We start from the raw sequence: 22,476 nt of genomic DNA, 5'->3' as shown, positions 1-22,476 counted from the left end.
GGGGGCGTAGGAAAAGATAGATAGGGGGAACAGGACGGGGTAAGCAGATGGCAAACTGGTGGAATGCCAGGTCACTTTACTACTACTACTACTAATAAAAATATTAATAATACCACCACCACCACCACCACCACATATCAGAGTGAGCTAGGAGCATTATTATTCCTCATCATGCTGTATGTTTTTGTACTGACCTCTCTCCCATATATTATAATCTCTAGTAACTACCCTTTAGGAATAGAAACCTAGAATTTGATGGCAGATAAGAACCACTTGGCCCATCTAGTTTGCCCATGTACATATACGGGATGCAGTCAGTTTACCGGCTGTTGGGATCCCGGCGTACATGAGACCAACAACAGACACCCGGAATCCCAACAACGGTATTCCCACTTGGTTGGTGGATCCATGCCACCAACCGAGTGGGACTAGAACCTGTGGCGAGTGCAGTGAGCCACCAGGCCTGATGCTTGGCGAGCGCATCGAGTCCAGGAGGGGACTCACTTCCGGATTCTGGCAGATGGGATACCGCTGTCAGTATAGTGACAGCCAGCTTCCCGTCTACCTGGATTCCGTATGTATCCCACATACACATACTTACAGATTAAAGTTAATTTTAATTGTGAGCCAATTAACCTACCAATATATTTTTGGATTGTTGGAGGACATGGAATACCCAGAGAAAACCCACGCAAGTACAGGGAGAATATACAGTATAAACTCAACACTGTTAGGGTGATTGTGGGAATCAAACCCATGAACTCAGTGCTGGACGTAAGTAATGTTAACAGTCCCACACTAATGTAGTTGTATAGGACTTGTCAGCTCACTAACGCCAGGTATCTCCCACTACGTGGCATATTAAGTCAAGATGTATGAAGACACATCTGTAGGCCATTTTTAACAGATTTTCATCAGGAGGAGTGGTAGCTCACCTTGCACCGCCACTGGCTATGCCACTGCAGCAGATATCCATAAATCATAATTTCTAAATTATAGTTCTATTTTCCTCATTAAACTGCATTTTTTTCCTGCATTTATTCATTGGGGTTAATAGTGTGTGGGGTGTACAAGCCCACATGACCCTAGTAACACCAACTTTTCACAATAATCCCTTGATAATTTTCTGCACCAGGTTCATGTGGCCCTTCATCTGACCTTGACCAGTGGTGTGGTTGTGTTCTAATAAATATAGAATGTTATATATTTGCCTATTCTGCGGATGCTTGAGCAAGCACTTCCAATATTCTACTGCCACTGTCCCCATATGACTTTTTCAGTCATATGGGGAGGACGGTAACAAGAGCCACCCCAATTCCGTGTTAAACATTGTCTCCTATAATTTAAATAACAAAATGTGACAATCTGGAAAGAATACTAATGAGGAAGCAAGGAAATCATTATAAGTTAAAACCTTCCCACAGGGTAGTTCTTAAGATGGGTGAGGTGTAGACTGCAGCTTCTTGTAATTACAGCCAGTAATTTATAGTTTAGTTTCTAATTAAAAATTATAATTCCAACTTTAATTTCCATCACAACAGAGATAATAGTTTTTGATGCAAATAAAAGTACAATAAATCCTTTGGGCAATGTGATAAGCAAAAACACATAGATATATATTCCATAATCCAATGTGCTTGTGAAAGTTAATAGTTAAAATACAAGCCATTTTTGAAGCATCACAGTATTTATCACAATTGGCTGTGGGGTCTTGCCAGCATTGGAGCATCCTTGGTTGGAGGGGGAGTCCCCAGAATAGGATGTGAGTTTAGAACCTGAAGTTCGGTATCTGGAATGACCTTTTTGGCCATGTATGAGACATCATTAGAATATTACTAGAGATGTACGCCAACCCCTGTGTTTTGGTTTTGGATATGTATTAGCTTCGTGCTTTGATTCTGGGTTCGGTTTTGCCAAAAGTGCCCTCATGTATTTTGGTTTGGATCTGTATTTTTAAGAAAACAAAAATGCTAAAAACTGCTAAAATTACATAATATGGGCATTTTTTTTCCTTAAGCATATCTCCCAACATTGGTGGCCAGTGTATAGGGACCCTTGGAGCGCCACAAAGAGGCAGATCCTCGGGGAACAGGGGCGGAGCTTAGCTTCCGCGGCACTGTGGGGGCATGTCTAGCACTCTCTTAGATGCTGGACACGCCACCAGGCTCTCACTGCACTGTGAAGATTCTATGAGCATGTGCACAGCATCTTTTCACTCACTGCTTACCCTGTGTATGCTCCCCCAACTGCTCCCCCCACCGCAGGACACTACGGCCTGTGTGTGGTACAGCGGGACAGTCCTAGGTAAATGGGACTGTCCCGCTCAATGCAGGACAGTTTGGAGGAGTGCTGCAGTACTATTAACCTCAATAAAATTAATTTCCAGTCATTTCCAGTGAATTTTGACCACCTCACAGCTCTCAATATAGTTCACAAACATACTATAGGCCAGTGGTTTCCAAACTTTTTTGAATCACGGCGCCCTAGAATATCAGAATTTTTTTCACGGCACCCCTAGGCCAAAAATTTCTTATTGAGAAATTTAGAAAGAAATATTACATTAAGTAGATCGCATTTATATGTCATCCATCTGTAACTTCAACCATGCACAGCTGTGCATGTCAGCTGTGCGTTCCAATACTCAAAGCGTTCCTTCTCTAAGCGTCTTGAAAATGAACAGTTGAAAAAAACAGATCCTGCATTGGACTGAACTTAACCATCTTCCTTTTTCTTCTCATCCTCAGGTATGTTCAAATCTCCCCATGTAATCTGCCTATTGCTATCTGCACCTATGCAAATCATCTATATTCCAAATGTATGTTCAAATCTCCCCATGTAATCTGCCTATTGCTATCTGCACCTATGCAAATCATCTATATTCCAAATGTATGTTCAAATCTCCCCATGTAATCTGCCTATTGCTATCTGCACCTATGCAAATCATCTATATTCCAAATGTATGTTCAAATCTCCCCATGTAATCTGCCTATTGCTATCTGCACCTATGCAAATCATCTATATTCCAAATGTATGTTCAAATCTCCCCATGTAATCTGCCTATTGCTATCTGCACCTATGCAAATCATCTATATTCCAAATGTATGTTCAAATCATTTGTTAGACAGTTTTGTGATTTATGCTTTTGTTTGTAATTTAAAATACCTGCGTTTCAAAGCTTGGTCAGTGCCGCATATTTAATTAAGGCTCACTGGGCTGGTGTTTGTTTAGTCAATCACTGTGTAATGTAACACCTTTGATTAGTGGGACATTTGCCTCAGCTGTAGTTGGGTCAATTTCCCATAGTATATCTGTAACTTCAACCATGCACAGCTGTGCATGTCAGCTGTGCGTTCCAATACTCAAAGCGTTCCTTCTCTAAGCGTCTTGAAAATGAACAGTTAAAAAAACAGTTAAACAAACATTGAACAGCATCAAGAAAGAAATCTGGAACATTATGTGGCCTCTCCTCACCTCTGCCATGAGAACACCAGGACCAATGCCTACTACTTCTGTGTCCAAGAATATCATGACTGCCCCCGGGACTACCCCTCAAGCTCAGCAGGGAACTGAGGGACGTGCGCATCAGGACCAGACTTTGCTGGGTCAGTTCCATTGGACATTAGTGTGCACCCCACATTCTCACACCCACCCGCACTGCTCTCATGAGACCAGGACATTTATCTTTTTCACAAAATAATGTTAGTACAGTTTTCCTGCAAATGTGTCTTTCTCTTCTCTTTCTTCTTACACGGTACTTCCACCCCACTGTGTGCTATTCCCGTAATGTGTACCTCCAATTGGTTGCACACCCTGCCAGCAGTGTAACCTATGCAGTGCGCCCCACATGGCAGCCTCGGATGGTTCCCCTGTGGGCGGGGTGTGCTTCATTTGGATCTTTCCATGCAGGGTATAGCATACTCCTACACACGTGTCAGTTCTCCCATACATGCATTTGGCCCCTGTATGGCTCATCTCCCACTGTGTAACCTTGTAGTGCGCCCAACATGGCTGCCTTATCTGGTGCGCTTGTGGGTGGGATGAAAAATGCGTGGACCTGATGTTTTTATTGGAACCCTACTCTGAACTTAAGGACTCTGCAATCTCCCCATTTTGTGTTCTCTTCTAGGGGTGGACTATTCCACCCTGGGTAATCCTACGCAGTGCGCCTAAGATGGCTGCCGCACCTGGTGCCTTGTGATGGTGGAATACACAACCCCTGGAGGTTATTACTCAAAATGCCTACACCAATCATGCATTATTCTTTCTGTGTCTTTGTCTGTGTGGTTTATCTTTTGATGTAATACTTAAATCTTCTGTATTATGTGCATTGTGTGAGTTCTAGTTGGCGCCGCGGATGGCTGCCTCGGTGCTGCTCTGCCAAGCAGCCTTTGTGTTTAGTCTTAAATGTATAATATGTCTACTGTACAGTTGCATATATGCAGTATGAACTCATATGTGTAATGTTTGTAATGTATGCTACGTTTTTTCCTCCATGTTGCTGCTTGGCGATGCATTGTACCACAAAGAATTCCTAGTGTACGTGAGTACACCTGGCCAATAAAGCTGATTCTGATTCTGATTAGGGTCAGTTATAACCAATCAAACTAACTCGCAAGTACTATTAACAAAAAACAATACAACACAGAAATTTACTAAGAATAGTGTCATTACTCAAAAGTAGTAGTATCTAGTAAACAGCAAAGAAACAAAACAAAAACCATGTGTAAAATAGCAACAGCAGACGTGTTTGCCCCCTATACAAGTGCTCATGTCCCCAGCACATGCCTATTCTCAGTGCCCAATCTGTTCCTCCCTATTGGGGGCCCTGGGCCACTGATGACTTGCACTCTATTCCCATGTAAAGCCCCGATCAATCAGCCTTTTTATTGAGCAGCTCCCCAAAATCTCCCCAACCACAAAAACAGGGTTCCATACCTATGGACCAAAGTACGGAATACATTGGGATACACACTGTGGGTCGGATACAGTGCAGGTTACAGTACAGGTCAGATACAGTGTGGGTTGGATGCACTGCGGATTACAGTGCAGGTTGGATACAGTGTGGGTTGGATACAGTGTGGGTTACAGTGTGGGTCCGATACAGTGCAGGTTGGATACAGTCTGGGTCAGATTAAGTGTGGGTAGGATACAGTGCAGGTTAGATACAGTGCAGGTTACAGTTCAGGTCGTATACAGTGCAGGTTGGATACACTGCTGGTTACAGTGTGGGTTGGATACAGTGCAGATTACAGTGCAGTTTGGATACAATGCGGGTCGGATACAGTGCGTGTCAGATACAGTATGGGATACAGTGGGGGCCAGATACAGTGGGGGTTGGATACTCTGCAGTTTGAATATAGGGGTTGTTCAGAGTCGTTAGCAAACCAAAAAAGTTAGCAATTGTGCAAAACCACGTTGAACTGCAGATGGGGCAGAAGTAACGGTCACAGAGATTTAGATTTGGGTGGGGTGTGTTCAAACTAAAATTTAAATTGCAGTGTAAAAATAAAGCAGCCATTATTTACCATGCACAGAAACAAAATAACTCACCCAAATCTAACTCCCTCTGCACATGTTACAGCTGCCCCACCTGCAATGCAACATGGTTTTGTGCGGGGATACTACTAGCATCTGCAGTGCGTGGGTGCTGATAGTGTTGGCAGTGCGAGGGTGCAGGTGGTGTCCTCAGTGCGGGGGTGACGGCAGTGTTGGCAATGTGGGGGTGTTGGTAGTGATGGCTATGTGGGGGTGTGAGTAGTGTCGGCAGCGCAGGGGTGCCAGAGGTGTCCTCACTGCAGGGGTGCTGGCAGTGTCATAAATGAGGGGGTGCTGGCGGTATCAGCAGTGCAGGGGTGGACGACATCTTGCGTCCACTCTATCTGCCCTACTGTGCCCACTGAATTAAATGGGGAAGCTCTTATTGGCGCTCTGAGCCAATCAGCTGTCACCAAACTGATTTCAAAGGGATCGGCGCCCAAACCCACAAGATCCATGGTAGGATGATGTTTTGCCTTAAATTGGGATCTGAGGCAGGCTGGCAGAGACCAGCCCTGTTTCGGATCTTCTCAGATCTCAGAAGTTCGGGTGGGCTTGGTTCTCTGAGAACCAAGCCTGCTCATCTCTAAATATTACAGATATTGGATTAAGCAGAGCAAATAAACCAAATGGATTGTACAGCAAAGCAAATTTATTGGATGTGGGTTCTTGATGTTGTGAGAAAAAATTATATTAAGTTATTGTATAGGAATGTTTGCTTGTGAATTAAGTTAATAAATCGGTTAATTTGCATTATTTATGCATCCACTGTACCATGTTGGCAAATACTGTGTTCTCAGCCTCTCTTTAGGTTAGTTAGCAAAATAGAGTTTTATAAAATAAATATACTTTTGGGAAATATGAAGAAATTCAGACCTAATAGAGGAATATTTAATCATTATAAAAAATAAGACATAGAAGACACATTATCACAAATAAACAGAATGTACAGATTGACAGGCTTTAAATGCTGTTGTTGAGTTATCTTGGTGATGAGGACAAACTTGTTCCGTGGCTTGAGATAACACTGCCTATAAAACATTTTTAATTTAAATTAAACATATAAACACAGTAATTTATATTTTCACAGAGGAATTAGGACACTCTAATTTACACCTATATTTAGTAAGTGAGGAAAGATAGCTTAGTGCCAGGTTTGCCATGCCCAAGAACAAGCCCTTAACTGAATGAATATTATGGTTTTCTCATAAAACCAAGCCCTTATCTCCTAATATATAAAAGGCTTGGTCCCTCAAAGGGGTCAAATCTATTCTTTCTTCTGCTTCTGCACATTGTGTAAGCACACCTCCAGGAAGCTACAATGAGCCAAAGTAGGCAAGCATTGAGTGCCAAGGCTGGCAAATGCAGCGTTGGAGGCTCTTGTGGTGCTAAGAGCTTTAGCAGTTACTCAACTGGTGGTGGGTATGGTGGAACAGGCCACAATTTTTCTTCCTCTTCACTAGTACGATCTGGAGTCTCTGGAGGTAACCATGGCCGTCATAGTGGTGGAAGTGGTGGATTCGGCACATCAAGTCTGTATTGCTTAGGAGGGAACAAAAGGATTTCCATCAGTTCTGGCAGCCATAGAGGATTCAGCATGGGTGGCAGCAAAGGCTTGGGTAGAAGCAGTGAAAGTTTCCCTGTTTGTCCTCCAGGAGGTATACAAAATGTCACTGTCAACCAAATCCTTCTCCAACCAGTCAAAAGTGATATTGATCCAACTATCCAGAAGGTCAGAACTGAAGAACGGGAGCAGATAAAGTCTCTTAACAATAAGTTTGCATGCTTCATAGACAAGGTAAGACATGTTTTTTTTCCACCAACAAAAATTTTCAATTCCTTTACATTACAATCAGAGAATGTTGATGATTTATTTCTCTGGAAACTTTTTGTTCAAACTTCTAACCATGCTGAATTGTGTTTTTTATTCTCTCTGTGGATTTAGGTCAGATTCCTTGAGCAACAAAATCAAATTCTGGAAACAAAATGGTGCTTTTTGCAAGAGCAAAGTCAAAAGATGGCCTCTAGGAGAGACAATATCAAGCCACTGTTTGAAGCGTATATTAGCAATCTTCATAGGCACCTGGATGCCACCAAAAATGAAAAATGCCGCCTAGATGGGGACCTAAAAAACATGCAAGATGTTGTGGAGGAGTTTAAGGCCAGGTATGTGCAAATCAAGCTCATGTCTCACACCTGATGTTATTTGCTCAAAACATACTTTGTTTACTTTGAAAGGTCTTTCTAAAAATTCCATGACTTGATTAAACAGTAGGACATTTTGTAAGCTTGCACATTGCAAATCACAATGAGTCTAGTAATGTATAACATTTTCTGTATGGTGGTCAACTAAATGGCTCAACTTTATATTTGTTTCTAGATATGAAGAAGAGATTAATAAGCGTACATGTGCTGAAAATGAGTTTGTAACACAGAAAAAGGTAAGTGCTGGTGTTTGGAGAGCTATATGGAAAAGTAATTTATTGTGAGCCTTTCATCTGTTGTGAATTAAAGTATTTAATGCAGTGTACATTAACATGCAATATGTCACTTCCAGATGAAAATAAAATATAGTAATTTTCCAAAAGTCGGCAAATTTTATTTGAATATGTTAGAACATGCTATAACAGTTTTATGTATGTCAGGTGTACTTTCTATTGACAATGTATTCAATGCCTGTGGTTTATTTAGCTATGTGTAAATATTCATTATATAATACAAATATGATTTTCTTTAGTTGTTGTTAATGGTGATATCTATACATGTTTCTCAACATTACTATGCCAAAATGTGGCTGAAAAGCAGCATTTAAACTTAACAGCTCTAAGGGCTAGTTCTGATGAATGTTTGAAAAAGGACATTACTACAGTATTCCAGAATATACGTAGTGGCCACTTTCTACTAGTCAGAGTTTTTGAAGTCAAAGTAATGTTTAATGTGAACAGGGGTGCCAATAGGGAAAGGAACAAAGAGCCTGCGTCCAGGCCTCCCTGGAGGCCCAGGCTTGCTGGGCAGGTGTAACCATGCTTCCCAAGATGGAGCAGCATGTACCCTTCAGTGTTTTTCATATGGCTTCTTCAAACAGCACCCAACGGGGCATGAACAAGTGGATTTCTGTTGCATTTATGCTGTTCATGTCTCTTTTATGCATTGATCGCCCAATATAATTCTACATCTGACTCGTATTATTATATTTATAAATTATTATTAATATTTGTCCTAGGAATGTGCCAACTCCATGCTTTGATTCTGGAGTTGATGGAGTCTTTATCAAGCATTGGTCTCGTCAAACCCATAGAGTTTATTCAATAGTAACGGAATTGAGAAATATTGAACATGATGCAGGGTTGTTGCTTCCATTAGATACATTTACAGAGAGATTCCACTCATTTAGGCCATTATTTCTTTTCATATGATTTTAATTTTAATATGAAAATAACAGTTCAAGTGCTCTAATTTGTATGTAGTGTAGAAGAAGACTGGAGAGCTACACTCCAGAAAGTATTCTATGCGACCATTCTAATAGGCTTTTATCTTTCTTAGGATGTGGATGTTTTGTATATGCAAAAGGCTGAGTTGGAGACCAAAGAAGAGACCTTAACTGATGAGATCAACTTCCTGAGGACCCTCTTTGATGCGGTACTGTTAATATTATTTCCAATAGACATTTTATTAAAGTGATGTCCTTATCAATGTCTGGGATGGAGTTATCTAAGATATGAGATCAAAGCATTATATTAATAATTATTGCGTAGCACTTGTCAGGCAGAGATTGTGTTGTCTACCACATTTTATGATATCAGTTAATTGCAGGGTGTATGAGACTGTTTGAGATATAATCCTTTAACTCATTTACTTTAAGCACATCACAGTTATAACATCAAAAATATGCAGGTATGCATTTATGCAATAATATGTTTTGTCATTTTAATACTGACATGAAGTTAAATATTTTTTTTGTTTGTCTAGACTGCCATTAATGGAACAGAATACAGCTGAACAATCTAAAATAACTTTTTTAACAGCTTTTATGCACACTATGAAGTTTGCTTAGGGACTAGGGTAGAGATATATCAAAGCTTGTTTGGAGAGAGAGAAAGTGGAGAGAAATAAAGTACCAACCAATCAGTTCCTAACTGCCATGTTGCAGGCTGCTGGGTCTATTCATGAAGCAGTGAAAAGTGTGAAGAATTGAGCCAGTGGAGAAGTTACCCATGCCACCCAAACCGCATTGAAGTAATATTTATAATTTGCATACTATGCAATTGTACGGAGCAGCTGATTGGTTTGCCATGGGCAACTTCTCCACAGGCTCACTTCTCCACTCTTTTCTCTGCTCCATAAATAGACCCCTGTGTTTGAAAAATTACAGTTAGAAGATTGTTTGGTACTTTTTCTCCTCTTATCTCTTTCCAAGCTTTGATATATCTCCCCCTAGCTCTCTTAGAGCTCTATTTACTAAGCCTTGGATGGAGATAAATTTGACGGCGATAAAGTCCAAGCCAATAGGCTCCTCACTGTCATTTTTCAAACCCAGCCTGTGACACGGCAGTTAGGAGCCGATTGGTTGGGACATCATCTCCGTCAGATTTATCTCCATCCAAGGCTTAGTAAATAGACCCCTTAGTTGTAGCCTTGCTCCCTTCTTACGTACAACAGTGTCATAGAACCAGAACAATGCCCTGAGCTCTATACTGTAGATCTTAGGGCAAATTTCCATCTTTCCCTCGCTGATTGTGGTTCTTTCTATCAGAACAATCAAACCTATAATATTGGGGATTTACCTAAATACCATACGGCTAATGCATGATGAAATCATGTGATCGTTTTATGTGGTGACATTTGGCATCTTTGCCTTGACTGGCACCTTGTCTTGTCTCTTCTCATGATGTTTCTGCAAATGTGAATTTCCAAAATGACTGATTGTTGTAATCAGCTTGTTTTACATGTTTGCAGGAAATAAGTAGCCATAATCATCTTATAACATTCACAGCTGTATATATTATAGTTCTGAGACAATGACCCAATTTCATACTTCATTAAACTGATATCATAAAACTGTAGACATCCTCTCATCTCCTCCCAGCTACACTACTGTAAAATCCTCCTGACAGACTCCGAACAGCACTAAAGCCATGTTACTGGTCATAGGGTGCCATTAGAGGCCACCTGCTAGCCAGATGCAGTGACGACCCCAGAGCCCTGCACCCTGGGAAATGGCACTGCTCACGCAACCCTACCTGAAGACCCACTATGCAGCCAAAAACACTTCTCCTGTGCTGCTGTCCACTTATTCCTAGACCCGATCAGACTTTCCTACAGCCTTTAAATCTTTAAATGATTTCTAAAAACTCATCTGGACAGATTACCCTACTCCCTCTTATTCTATCCAAACTAATGTGCCACAATCTTCACTCTAATCCACACTTCACAGCTGTGCCCCTTTTTCAGCGTTCAGTATGAATTACCGGTGGCCAGATGCCGGCCGTCAGTATACCTACAGTGGCATCTCGGCCACCAGTATGTCGGCAGCGGGGCAACCTCTAGAAAGCCCCTTGCGAGACCGCTGCGCTTGCCATGCTGCGGGTACGGTGACTCGCTGCGCTTGCCACAGGTCATATTCTCCCTCTATGGGTGTCGTGGACATCCACAGAGGGAGAATAGCCTGTCTCATGGGTATTTCGGTGCTGGACATTATAATTTAAGTTGTCTCATGAACATATTTTGTCTACCTTATACAGTATGGCCTTGTTTTTAAAATGCTCTATTTTCACTACTATCTGGTAATATTTAGTAATATTTAGTACAATAGTACTGTATGAATCATATATTATTGTAATAACAGTAATATTTATCATTTATCTAAGCACAAGATAGTGTACTCTGTTTTCTACAATTTAGATTCTGGCTGGTTCCCTGTGATGTTCTGTAGAAACAATTGCCTACCCCTAGAATAAAAGTGTATATCATACATCTACTCTTCTAACAAGATGTTATATACATTTATGAATGTTACTAGCTTTTATGTAAACACACCACTGTTCTAGGTTTAAGGCACCTCTAAGAGCTTTTCATATGAAATGATTGTTACTCTGGCTAATACAGACACCATTGCTGTATTACAGGAAGTGGAGGACATGCAAGCACGAATTTCTGACACTAATGTTGTCTTGACCATGGACAACAACCGAGATCTGGATCTGGATGGGCTTATTGCTGAAGTCAAAGCTCAATATGAGGACATTGCAGCCAAAAGCAGAGCTGAAGCTAAAGCCACTTATGATAAAAAAGTAAGTGGTATTTTCTGCTTAGAGTAGTGTATAACACGTAGTGACATCTCTGCAATGTCTGCCCTAGCTGTCCAAACTTTCTTTTAGAGCCATGTTTAAAAGTCACTGAAGTACAGTACACTGTACTAGTTGCCCTATTCGTCCTGAATCTATGGGCAAGTGGTCCTACAATAAACCAGACTATTACATCTCACGGGAACTCATTCTAACTGTAAGACCAACTGATATGGACATAAACATCCTAAGTGTAGGCCAATACATCACTCCACATGTGCGTGTACAATACATGAGAGCAGGGCCGTACTTAGGGGTCCAAACTCACCTGATAAAGAGAAGAAATGATGCTTCCCCCAACATCCATATAATAAGTTTTACTTATAAATTGTCCTGCAGTGCTGTATGGGGAATATTATTGATGGACCTACCTGTAAATCCCTAAAATATATAATAAGGGGTAAGATGCATTAGAGAGTGGTGATACAATGGACTTAGTGTTCCTTTCAGGGGTGATAAGGACCCAGATTACAAGCTTTAGGCTTCTAACTTCTAAATATTCAGGGCCAATGCCACTTCCATCATCACTAACCGAGTCCAACCTCCCCGTGATTTGCTGTCTGTGTACAGCCACTGGACCTGCCCACTAAGATACATAGGCTGTAGCCCAGTACTAGACACTGGATTCTGTGTTCCATCTCTGTGATTGTCAAGAATCCGGATACCACTGAACAGAGCAAATGAAGCTCAATGTAATGAATAATAATAAAGATTTAGAATGGGGCATATGGGTAGCCGATGGGCCCCCTAAGGGATGGCAGGCGCAGCCAGATGGTGCCCTTCCCCCTTAACCAGTGCCCCTGGCAGGTGCCATCCTGGCCAACCCCTAGTTACCGCCCTGCGTGAGAGCTGTATGTTGTTCTGTTTTAAGATCTCATTTACTAGTGATCTTAAGCTACCTTCATGAATATGTATGTGACTATTTACATTTTGGTCTTAATAGTTTCAGCAGCTGAAGGAGACAGCAGGACAGCATGGAGACAACCTACGGAACAGTAAAAATGAGATTCTGGAGCTGAATACCATGATCAAGAGACTGCACACAGAAATTGACTGTGTAAAGAAACAGGTACAGTAGGTCATACTTTTCCTTCTCGGCTCTGAGATATCTGGGCAGGTCCAGGTAGGATGGGAAGGTGCGCGATGCAGCAAATTGCGTAATTGTGGCCGTGACAGCACAAAGTAAGGCAGACTGGCGGCAATTATGATGCGATTCACATGCTGTTGGAATGGTTAAATGAAGGCACTCTGTGACCCACATCATCACTCACTCACCCCATAAAGGAGTGCAGGAAAATGACTGAAGATTGCCTTAGCATCGTGTGTAGTAGGAAATAGCGGCAATGTCTGAAGCACATTGTTCAGAATTGAGAAAGATTTTGAACTTAATTTGTTTCTTTTTAAAACCAGGCCAACTATCTATGTATTAATGTCAGTGATGTCTTATAGGTCTCTGCTCTAGAGACAGCCATTAGTGATGCTGAAGCACGTGGGGAGCTTACAGTGAAGGATGCCAAATCCAAATTATGTGAGCTGGAGGCTGCACTGCAGAAAGTCAAAGAGGATTTAGCTTCACAGCTCCGTGACTACCAGGCTCTACTCAACGTGAAGCTGGCCCTGGATATTGAAATTGCCACATACAGGACTCTCCTGGAGGGAGAGGAGAGCAGGTGAGTGCTCCTCTGTGTACTAATTGCAGAGACTCTAAGGGGGGGTACTGACGGGAGAGATGTGTGCTGAGCGATCTTAACACACACCACTCAGCACACATCTCTCCCCCTGCTCAGCACAGCGCGATGTGCTGAGCGACAGGGGAGACGGACGGATGGGGGCGCTCACTTCACACAGTGGTGAAGTGAGCTCCCGCTAGATTGGACCTGCATGCGGGCTCAATCTAGCACCGGCGATGCCGTGCATCGCTCTCGCTGGGGGGCATACACATGGCAGATCCGTACTTAAAATCTAACCAATCTAGTCAGATTGCTTAGATTTTAAACACGGATCTCTCTGTGTGTACCCCCCTTAAGTGTACATTACAATCATGTAATGATCCTCAATGCTGTGAGATATAAATAACCAGCTGTAAAAGTACATAGCAGATAAAAAGTTGCTTTAGTTTATGGTTTTGACAATATGCTGAAAATCAAGCAAAACCTATATCTAAGGTATGCTTCTATACAGTGGCGTCACAAGGGGGTGGTGTGGCCCGCACCCAGGTGTCACCGGCCAAAGGGTGACACCAAAGTGCTAGCTTCTGCCCAGTAACAGGAGCTGGATGCTGCACTGTATCATTACATGCAGCACTCGGCTTCTCTCACTGTCTAGGAGCCGGCAATGTAGCCACAGCACTGCCCGGGGACAATCCGCATCTCCTATACCCCTGGAGTGACGAAAACTGGGGTTGAGACTCAAAGCCCCACCCCTTTCCTGTGAAGCCCCACCCTTAGTTCACGGCGCCATACCAGGTGTCACTGAGGTAAGTGATGCTTCTGCTTCTATGCATAAATAAATGATTTGTTTTACATACAGTACTTAACATACTGTATAATAAGAATACCTTTATCCAGGCCAAAGAGCTTGTTTTAAGGAATATGTGCTTGTTTTAGTCAAGACTAATGCATGAGCCTATTTCCAATGGGCTCCACACAACATACTGACTATATTGCTCAATGATAATTGGGTTTTGTATTGTATATTGCAAAATAGGGTATAAATGTAACATAAAGGGTGTTCTTTTGCCCTTCAGGGAAAACCAAAAGTAGATAATGGCACTCAAACACATTTTTATTGAGGCGTATGTGAGCATATACGCACACATACACACATATACATACAGTATATACTGTATATGTGTGTATGTGTCTATAATTATATATACACACATATAATTATATATACACACACACACACACACACACATATATATATATATATATATTAAACACATAATTCATTTTAAATACTATTTACATTAGTCGCAGATGAGCTTTATCAGTAATTTGTTATATAATATATAATTGTTAAATAAACATGGTATTTTAATAAGCAATATTTAGTTCACTGAACCTCTTGTAATCCCTAGTCAGTTCTATGTTCTGTCAGTACCTATTGCTAACAGCTTCTTACAAAGTTTACCTTTAAGTTATATGTAGATATCAGTTCATAGGACAATGTAATTATGATGGAGGTTGAAATTTGCTTTTCAAAGAGAATATTTTGGGGCAAATTTTTCTTCTCTTGTTGTAAAATGAATTAATTTTCTTCAAATGTTATTGATTTTACAGGATGCACGGAGAAGTTGACAACCATATTAAAATATGTAAGTATGACTTTAATTATCTTCAGTACATTTAAGACAATATATTCCCTGGAGCAGGCATGTCAGACTCAAAATCCTAACTGGGACGAATAATCAAGGTCTAATTCTTTATGGGCCGCAACTAAAATAAAAAGTCTTATATGCAATTTCGAAAGGTTGTTTAGAAAAACCAATAATAAAGTATAATCAAAGAGATGTCAAGTATTGGGGAGAAAACAACTTTATTAGTGTCAGCTGAGAGCTGTTTTATCCCCCCTCATATATCACTGTGCTCTCCCCTCCCCTCTATATAATAATAATACCACATATCAGTGTGAGCCGGGAGTTGTTATTCCCCATCATATATCACTGTGCGGTCCCCTCCCCCTATATAATAATAATAATAATAATAATACATATCCGTGTGAGCTGAGAGCTGTTTTATCCCCCCTCATTTATCACTGTACTCTCCTCTCTCCTCTATATAATAATAATACCACTTACTGAATCAGTGTGAGCCGGGAGTTGTTATTCCCCATCATATATCACTGTGCGGTCCCCTCCCCCTATATAATAATAATAATACATATCCGTGTGAGCTGAGAGCTGTTTTATCCCCCCCTCATTTATCCCTGTACTCTCCCCTCTCCTCTATATAATAATAATACCACTTACTGAATCAGTGTGAGCCGGGAGTTGTTATTCCCCATCATATATCACTGTGCGGTCCCCTCCCCCTATATAATAATAATAATACATATCCGTGTGAGCTGGGAGCCGTGTTATTCTACCTCATATATCATTGTGCGGCCCCCCTCCTCTATATATTAATAATACCACATATCAGTGTGAGCCGGGAGCTGTGTTATTCCCTCTCATATATCACTGTTCAGTCCCCTCTCCTATATAATATATATTAGTGTGAGCTAGTAAAATGTGTCACTTCCTGCTCCCCTCTATCCCTCCAGTCCAGCCACATGCCTCCTGGTATCCCCTCTTGCTCCTTGCGTCCCCTCCAGCCACAAGCCCTCTGTGCCTCCTTTGCCAGACCCCTCCAATTTACCTTCTTCGTTGAGAGATGTTTTTCTGTCCATATTCCAGATTCATTGGTACACAGGGCAGTCGGGCAAACACACATAGGGCATGACTGTTTCAGTGCTAATGGCGCTGAGCAGGCAGGAGCGGTGTGTGTGTGTGTGGGGGGGGGGGGGGGGAGTCAGAGCTGTTTTTATGATAAAAAAAATAAAATACAGATCCAAATCAAATACGGATCCAAAACTTACAAGGGAGGTTTTGGCAAAACAAATACAGATGCAAAACACGAAGGAGATACAGAACCAAAACAAGAACTTGAGATTTGGGTCAGCGCACATCCCTAATTAGCACATAGAATGATGCTTTGCTTGATATTTTTCCATCACTATGGCCAAAACACAACAATGTGCCCTCCAGTCCATCTCTGATTTCAGTAGATGTTTCCTTAGCCATGTAGTCCTTGTTTACATTATCAACAATAACTCAACCAATTTGTGGCATCTTCTGTATTTTCATTATATTTTTAATGGCCCTACTTTACTATAATGTCCCCTGTTTGAGTTTGAAGTGTTCAAGATGTGCCTTATTACGTGGACATATATGCTCTTTAATTTAGGCTTGAGCATCCTAATTACTATCTGTATTTCTTTGCAGCTGTATCCAGCAGTGCTGGGAAGAGCATCAGCACTGGTGCATCTGACTGCGGAACAGGCTCGTGCAACGCCCGGAATACTGCGGGGAGTGCTGCAGGACCTAACTGGAGTGGGAAAGCAGCACATGTTGCTGTGGCCTCTTCCTCTATCAGTACTTCTAGTAGAAAGGGCTACTAATGCAGAGTTGTTGACGCAAATGAATGATACCAAACTTCAGTCTGATTAAATGTTCAAATATGCTAATATATATATATAAATTTATTTGATCAATCATAATTATTCAGAAATGCTAATATGAATATTGCATGTTAGTCTGCATGTAGCTTTCAGGGGATAATTGTGCCCATAGGTTCTTTGTTTTTAGTCTTTGTCTGCTTTGGTATCTAGCAGGTCTTGATCTGTCTTTTCTACTATTACTGTACTCATGTTCGCATTATTCTTAAATAAATGGCAATTTAAATCCATGGCACCATTGCATTTTATTTATACAGAGAGGCTTCCAATATCTCCATTCCCATTTTAGGAGTGCCTCAAATTATTCAGGAACTCAAATAAGTGGGGTTCGGCTGGAACTGAACTTTTTGAGATAATTATTATAGCAATTTGCAGTCTGTGCAGACGGAACACAATTTAGGGGTACCATGAATTATTGAACATTTGAATGTGGTATACAGTTACAGTCCAGGATGGAAACACATTGGGAATAGCAGACACTTTGAGAATAGAGGGACTGTCCTTTTAATTGTCCCAGGCAGTTGGAATAGAACATTGCACAGCCACTACTGTATGTCCTTCATTTCTTAGCAATCCCTTGATACACTTTTTTTTCCTTTTTCATTTTAATAAGTGACCTCAAAGAGTGTCGATTACTGTAGTGTGACCAACAGGGTTGTTTGTCCCAGTCTCAAATGAAAGAGACTAAGGACAGTCAGAACCTGTTGTCCACTCAGCCAAAAGATCCAGGATGGTGAGGCCTGCAAACCTTAATTACAAAAGTTTTCTGTGAAGTGCTGTGTAAAAACAGAACATGCATAAGAGATAGGGGGTAGATGTACAGTATTAAGCATGGAGAAGTGATAAAGCGAAAGGTGATAAGGCACCAGCCAATCAACTCCTAACTGTCAAGTGACAGGCTGGGTTTAAAAAATGACAGGAGGTGACTTGTTTCATTAAAAGAATGTGCTACTGTATGGATCGACTTAATTACTCTAGAAAATGCTTTTAACTCGTTGCTGTAGTTTATAGTGTGGTGAAAGCTGATAGGCCGGCAGAAGCTGAACCATATTTTTTTGTTAAGAGAAATTTGTTGTATAGGGCGGGGGTTGTTCAAAGGAAATATATTGATCAACTATTGATACTGTAGGTACATGTTCCTTTAGTATTAAAGTATGCAGACACACACCTTTGTAGGGGTCATTTGGGAGAAAAAAAGACCATAGAAAGACTGTTACTATGGTCTTACTGACCAATAAAACATATTTCAATGAAAAGGAACTGTTTATCCTGCCCAGTATGTCAGAAAAGATCTTCAAAACCTGCTTGTAGTGTAGCCCCCCTAGACTTCACCAGAGAGTTGGCAAGCGGGAAGAACAAATTTGTTATGTTAATGTACTAAAACCTTGGCACGAGGGAAACCCTGTGTCTTCAATGATAGCCATTAAAACAGAAGACTGTGAGATGCCCATTAAGTCATCTTGGACACTTCCTCTGAGGCAACAGGTGGTACAAATGGTGACTGGGAACAGAGACAGTTTTTTCTGTTCCTGGGTGTTAGGTTCCTGGTGCTCAGAACAAGGGAGATGTTGCGTAGTGAGTCCTGAGCACCAGAACGTGACGCTGAAACGAGGTGTGGTGTGGAAATAGCCCCTAGCACCCTACCTCCGTTGTTTCACCCGTGTGGTCCGTTCACGCCTGAGTGACTATGGTTTCTTGGGCTTACGGCAGCCGCGTTTGAAGGGCGGATTAGGTCTGCCCAACTCCGATGCCCCCAGGTCTTAGATTGAGACAAGGCGTGAACCGAGACAGGATAATAACAAGGGGTCCTCTAGCTAAAACAAACAGAAGGCTAGGGGCTACTAACAACCCTAAACCTAAATATATGTGCGGCACGCCGCCAAAGGAAAAGAACAACAAAGGAAATGCTGTCCACTCGCCGACACAATACCGTTGTGTACCGGCGGTGACAGCACAAGCAGAACCCTCTGCAAAACACCAGAAACAAATTATAACCAAAGAATACTGCGGCCTGAGCCGACGGACGTGGCAAAGCCGCTACTCACGGAACCGGTAAAATACATAACCAAAAATGCAAAACAGGAATGAGCCACAGCCGTGGCTCATAACACTGGGCATACTACAGTACTCATAAAGAGAACAATATAGTCTCATTCACTTGGGTAATAGTTAAACAACGGCGCTACCATAGCTTCAAACTGAATGGGCTATGGAAAATCAGAAAGTTGAAAATGTGTTTCAATTGGATGAGGAGCATAGATCCCCACAATATCCGCTTCACCTAGATTGGTGAAGCTAAGGGAAGGGGCATGTGGCAAAAAGGGCAATATATCACAAACAACATCCTCTTCACCTAGGGAGGAGGTATAAGTTCTCATCTTGTGTTTTGGTCAGGGTGATCGATGCCAGTTAATAGCCTATGACTAGAAAGGTGACTACAGTACCTAGTCAGTGTCAGGGTCTCGGGAATACTTTTTGCTGGTGTAATTCTGAAACCACTTAATGCTTTCTGTGCAATCCTGACATTTTATATATATATATATATATATATATATATATATATATATAAAAGGCAAAAAAGGAAATTGACTCACTGATTGACTCATCACGAATTCTCTTAAAAGGCCTACAATCTTGAAACTTGGCAGGTAGCTTCTCCTTAGGTCCCAGGTGCTTGCTAAGAACCGGTTTTACAAATGTCACTGTCCATCCACGGTAATCACCAAAAATGTATGTATGTATGTATGTATGTATGTATGTATGTATGTATGTATGTATGTATTTATGTATGTGTATATGTATTTTCCAGCATAACTCCGGAATGCCTGCAGCAATTTACACCAAACTTAGTAGACATATGACTTACAACATGGGAACAAACGCTGTGGGAATAAGACACCCCTAGCACACCTAGGGGTAGGACAGCAGCACAGAGTATATCAGGAGACAGCATAACTCCGGAATGCCTGGAGCAATGTACACCAAACTTGGTACACATATGACTTACAATCTGGGAACAAACACTGTGGGGGAAACACACCCTTAGCACACCTAGGGGTGGCCCAGCAGCACACACTATATCAGGACATGCATGATATGTCATTGACGACAGGATGTGACAGTGGTAGTAACATGATGTGAGGAGGGGAATGGAGGTAGCAGGAAGCCACACACTGAAAGTTATATAGTGGGAGTAGCAGGGTCCCCAGCAGCACACAGTATATCAGGAGATGCATAATATGTCAGACAGGACAGGGCTGCATGGGACAGGGGCAGTGACATGATGTGAGGACTGGAATGGAGGTAGCATGAACCCACACACTGAGAGTTATATAGTGGAATTAGCAGGCTCCCCCAGCAGCACAGAGTATATCAGGAGATGCATAATGTGCTGCGCTATATAAGAAACTGTAAATCAATAATTTCACTGGGGCACTGACATGATGTGAGGAGGGGAATGGAGGCAGCAGGAAGCCACAGACTGAGAGTTGTATAGTGGGAACAGCAGGGTCCCTTGGGGGACCAAAAATGGGTAAAGCCACTACACAAAGTGGGTCAGGGAAGCAAGATATGCCTATATACTAGATCTCCAACCAACGTAAATTAACAAACAACCATAATTCCAATTTACCATCCTCAACCCGTAGCAAAGTACAGGTATTCAGCTAGTCCTGAATAAACTACAACAAGCTGGTTCAGCAAGACATGTGTGGACATTCAATTAATACTGTGTTTGCCACAGTAGTTTATTTTCCTTGAAATAAGTCTTGGGAGTGAAGAACTAACTTTAATTACTCCCACAAAAATGCCTATTACCTCAAATATTTAATTGAAAATAATAAACACACCTATAGTATGAATAGCTCTTGCCAGAATTCACCAGCATCTCTACTTTGATCCTATCCTCATAATACTTTACTCATATGTCCAAATTTTGAAATATGACATATCTATGGTGACGATCATCCATGTAGAAGACACATTTCAGCGGGATTATGTTTTTGTTTGTATTGTACTGTAAGTGAAGTCACAGATATTAAAGAGAATTCTGATGATACGCTTCACAAGACCGAACTGTCATACATCAATAGATATTACTATTTTCCTGTGAATCCTGACAGCTGTGCGAGTATTTTTTCTCCACTGATGGACAATTATTTTATTTTACGCATTCTTGGTATCCTTTCATGTTGGTTTCTCCAATCCTTTTAAGTACTTGACATATCTTTGTGTGACGTTAGAAATAAACAGAGAAAGCTCTCAGGTGGGATAACGTGTATTAGACAGAGTTGCATAGAAACAATGGAAGTCATATAAATGCAGAAAAATGTATCAGTGCGACTGCTACTTTCTGTTTTGTGGCATCAGGTTTCTATTTATTCCAGCTTCATTGATTTGTGTTATGTATGTCAGCAGGCAGATTGTGACCATTGTGGGATGAGCAGGTAAGATCACTGTACTGTTCCTTGCCAGACATGGGCGTTCAATATTGTATGTGGCATAGATGCAATAATGACACTAAATATATATATCTATATATATAAAACTACATATCTACATATCTATATATCTATATATCTATCTATATATATATATATATATATATATATATATATACTTCCAGGTATGGTCGCACTCTCACTGACCCAATATATCAACAACTGGGGTGACTCCCGAGAGGTCCAGTATAAGGTCCAGACTCCAACATATAGAAAACCAATATAAAGGGGCACTCACCAGAGATTTGCATTAAAGACCATTCTGGCTGTTGGTAAGTGCTATTGGAATAGGGGTGTTTTTTGTTTCTCTGTCCCTATGAGGGAATTAGATACACTGCGTTGCTGGTACAAATTGCCCTTTTTCCATGTTTGGATGGCTCCATGAATTTAATTAGTTAATTGAACATGCTGCCTGTCCTGAAGGTGCTGGGGGTATTTAGGAGACCTGCTAGGCATTGATCACTTGATATTGGTGCATATGAACAGATGTAACCTGCTGTGTATGCTGTGCTTGTTGCAATTTCCTGATGATGATCCTGAGGGATCGAAACAAAAGAAGAACAAATGAATTATCTGTTTGAAACATTATTCTGATAAGTATGCATTAAAATTCAATGCTTTTTAAATGCAAATCTCTGGTGAGTGCCCCTTTATATTGGTTTTCTATATATATATATATATATATATATGTAGTATTTGAGTCTACGGTAATTCAACTTGAAAAACAGTAGCAAACCAGCACACCACCTTTTTAAGCATTGAAAAACAACCTTTAATGCTAAAAAAGCTTCAGGCTTTCATGTACAAAAAGCAGCATATATACTTATCCGAACTTCATGGATGTAGTCAGCTAATAGACACATGGCCATCCCTACGGC

The 22,476-nt window shown here is 41.2% G+C and overlaps 1 protein-coding gene and 1 long non-coding RNA gene across 2 annotated transcripts in view; one reads left to right on the top strand and one right to left on the bottom strand.

Moving 5' to 3' along the window:
* Positions 1-6,856: 6,856 nt before the first annotated feature.
* LOC134990888 (keratin, type II cytoskeletal 75-like) lies at positions 6,857-15,233 on the top strand. The gene is made up of 8 exons (XM_063950724.1): positions 6,857-7,333; positions 7,481-7,701; positions 7,916-7,976; positions 9,079-9,174; positions 11,661-11,825; positions 12,823-12,948; positions 13,329-13,549; positions 15,164-15,233. The coding sequence occupies exons 1-8, from the start codon at positions 6,857-6,859 to the stop codon at positions 15,231-15,233; spliced, it is 1,437 nt and encodes a 478-aa protein (XP_063806794.1).
* Positions 15,234-21,978: 6,745 nt separating this feature from the next.
* LOC135006952 (uncharacterized) overlaps positions 21,979-22,476 on the bottom strand; it is a 147,383-nt gene continuing 146,885 nt past the window's right edge. Inside the window, exon 3 of the long non-coding RNA XR_010207019.1 lies at positions 21,979-22,134. This is a non-coding gene — a long non-coding RNA (uncharacterized LOC135006952). The remainder of the gene's footprint in view (positions 22,135-22,476) is intronic.

The sequence above is a fragment of the Pseudophryne corroboree genome, chromosome 2 (assembly GCF_028390025.1).
Source record: "Pseudophryne corroboree isolate aPseCor3 chromosome 2, aPseCor3.hap2, whole genome shotgun sequence".
NCBI classification, from domain to species: Eukaryota; Metazoa; Chordata; class Amphibia; order Anura; family Myobatrachidae; genus Pseudophryne; species Pseudophryne corroboree.
This window is presented reverse-complemented; position numbering and strand designations above follow the sequence as displayed.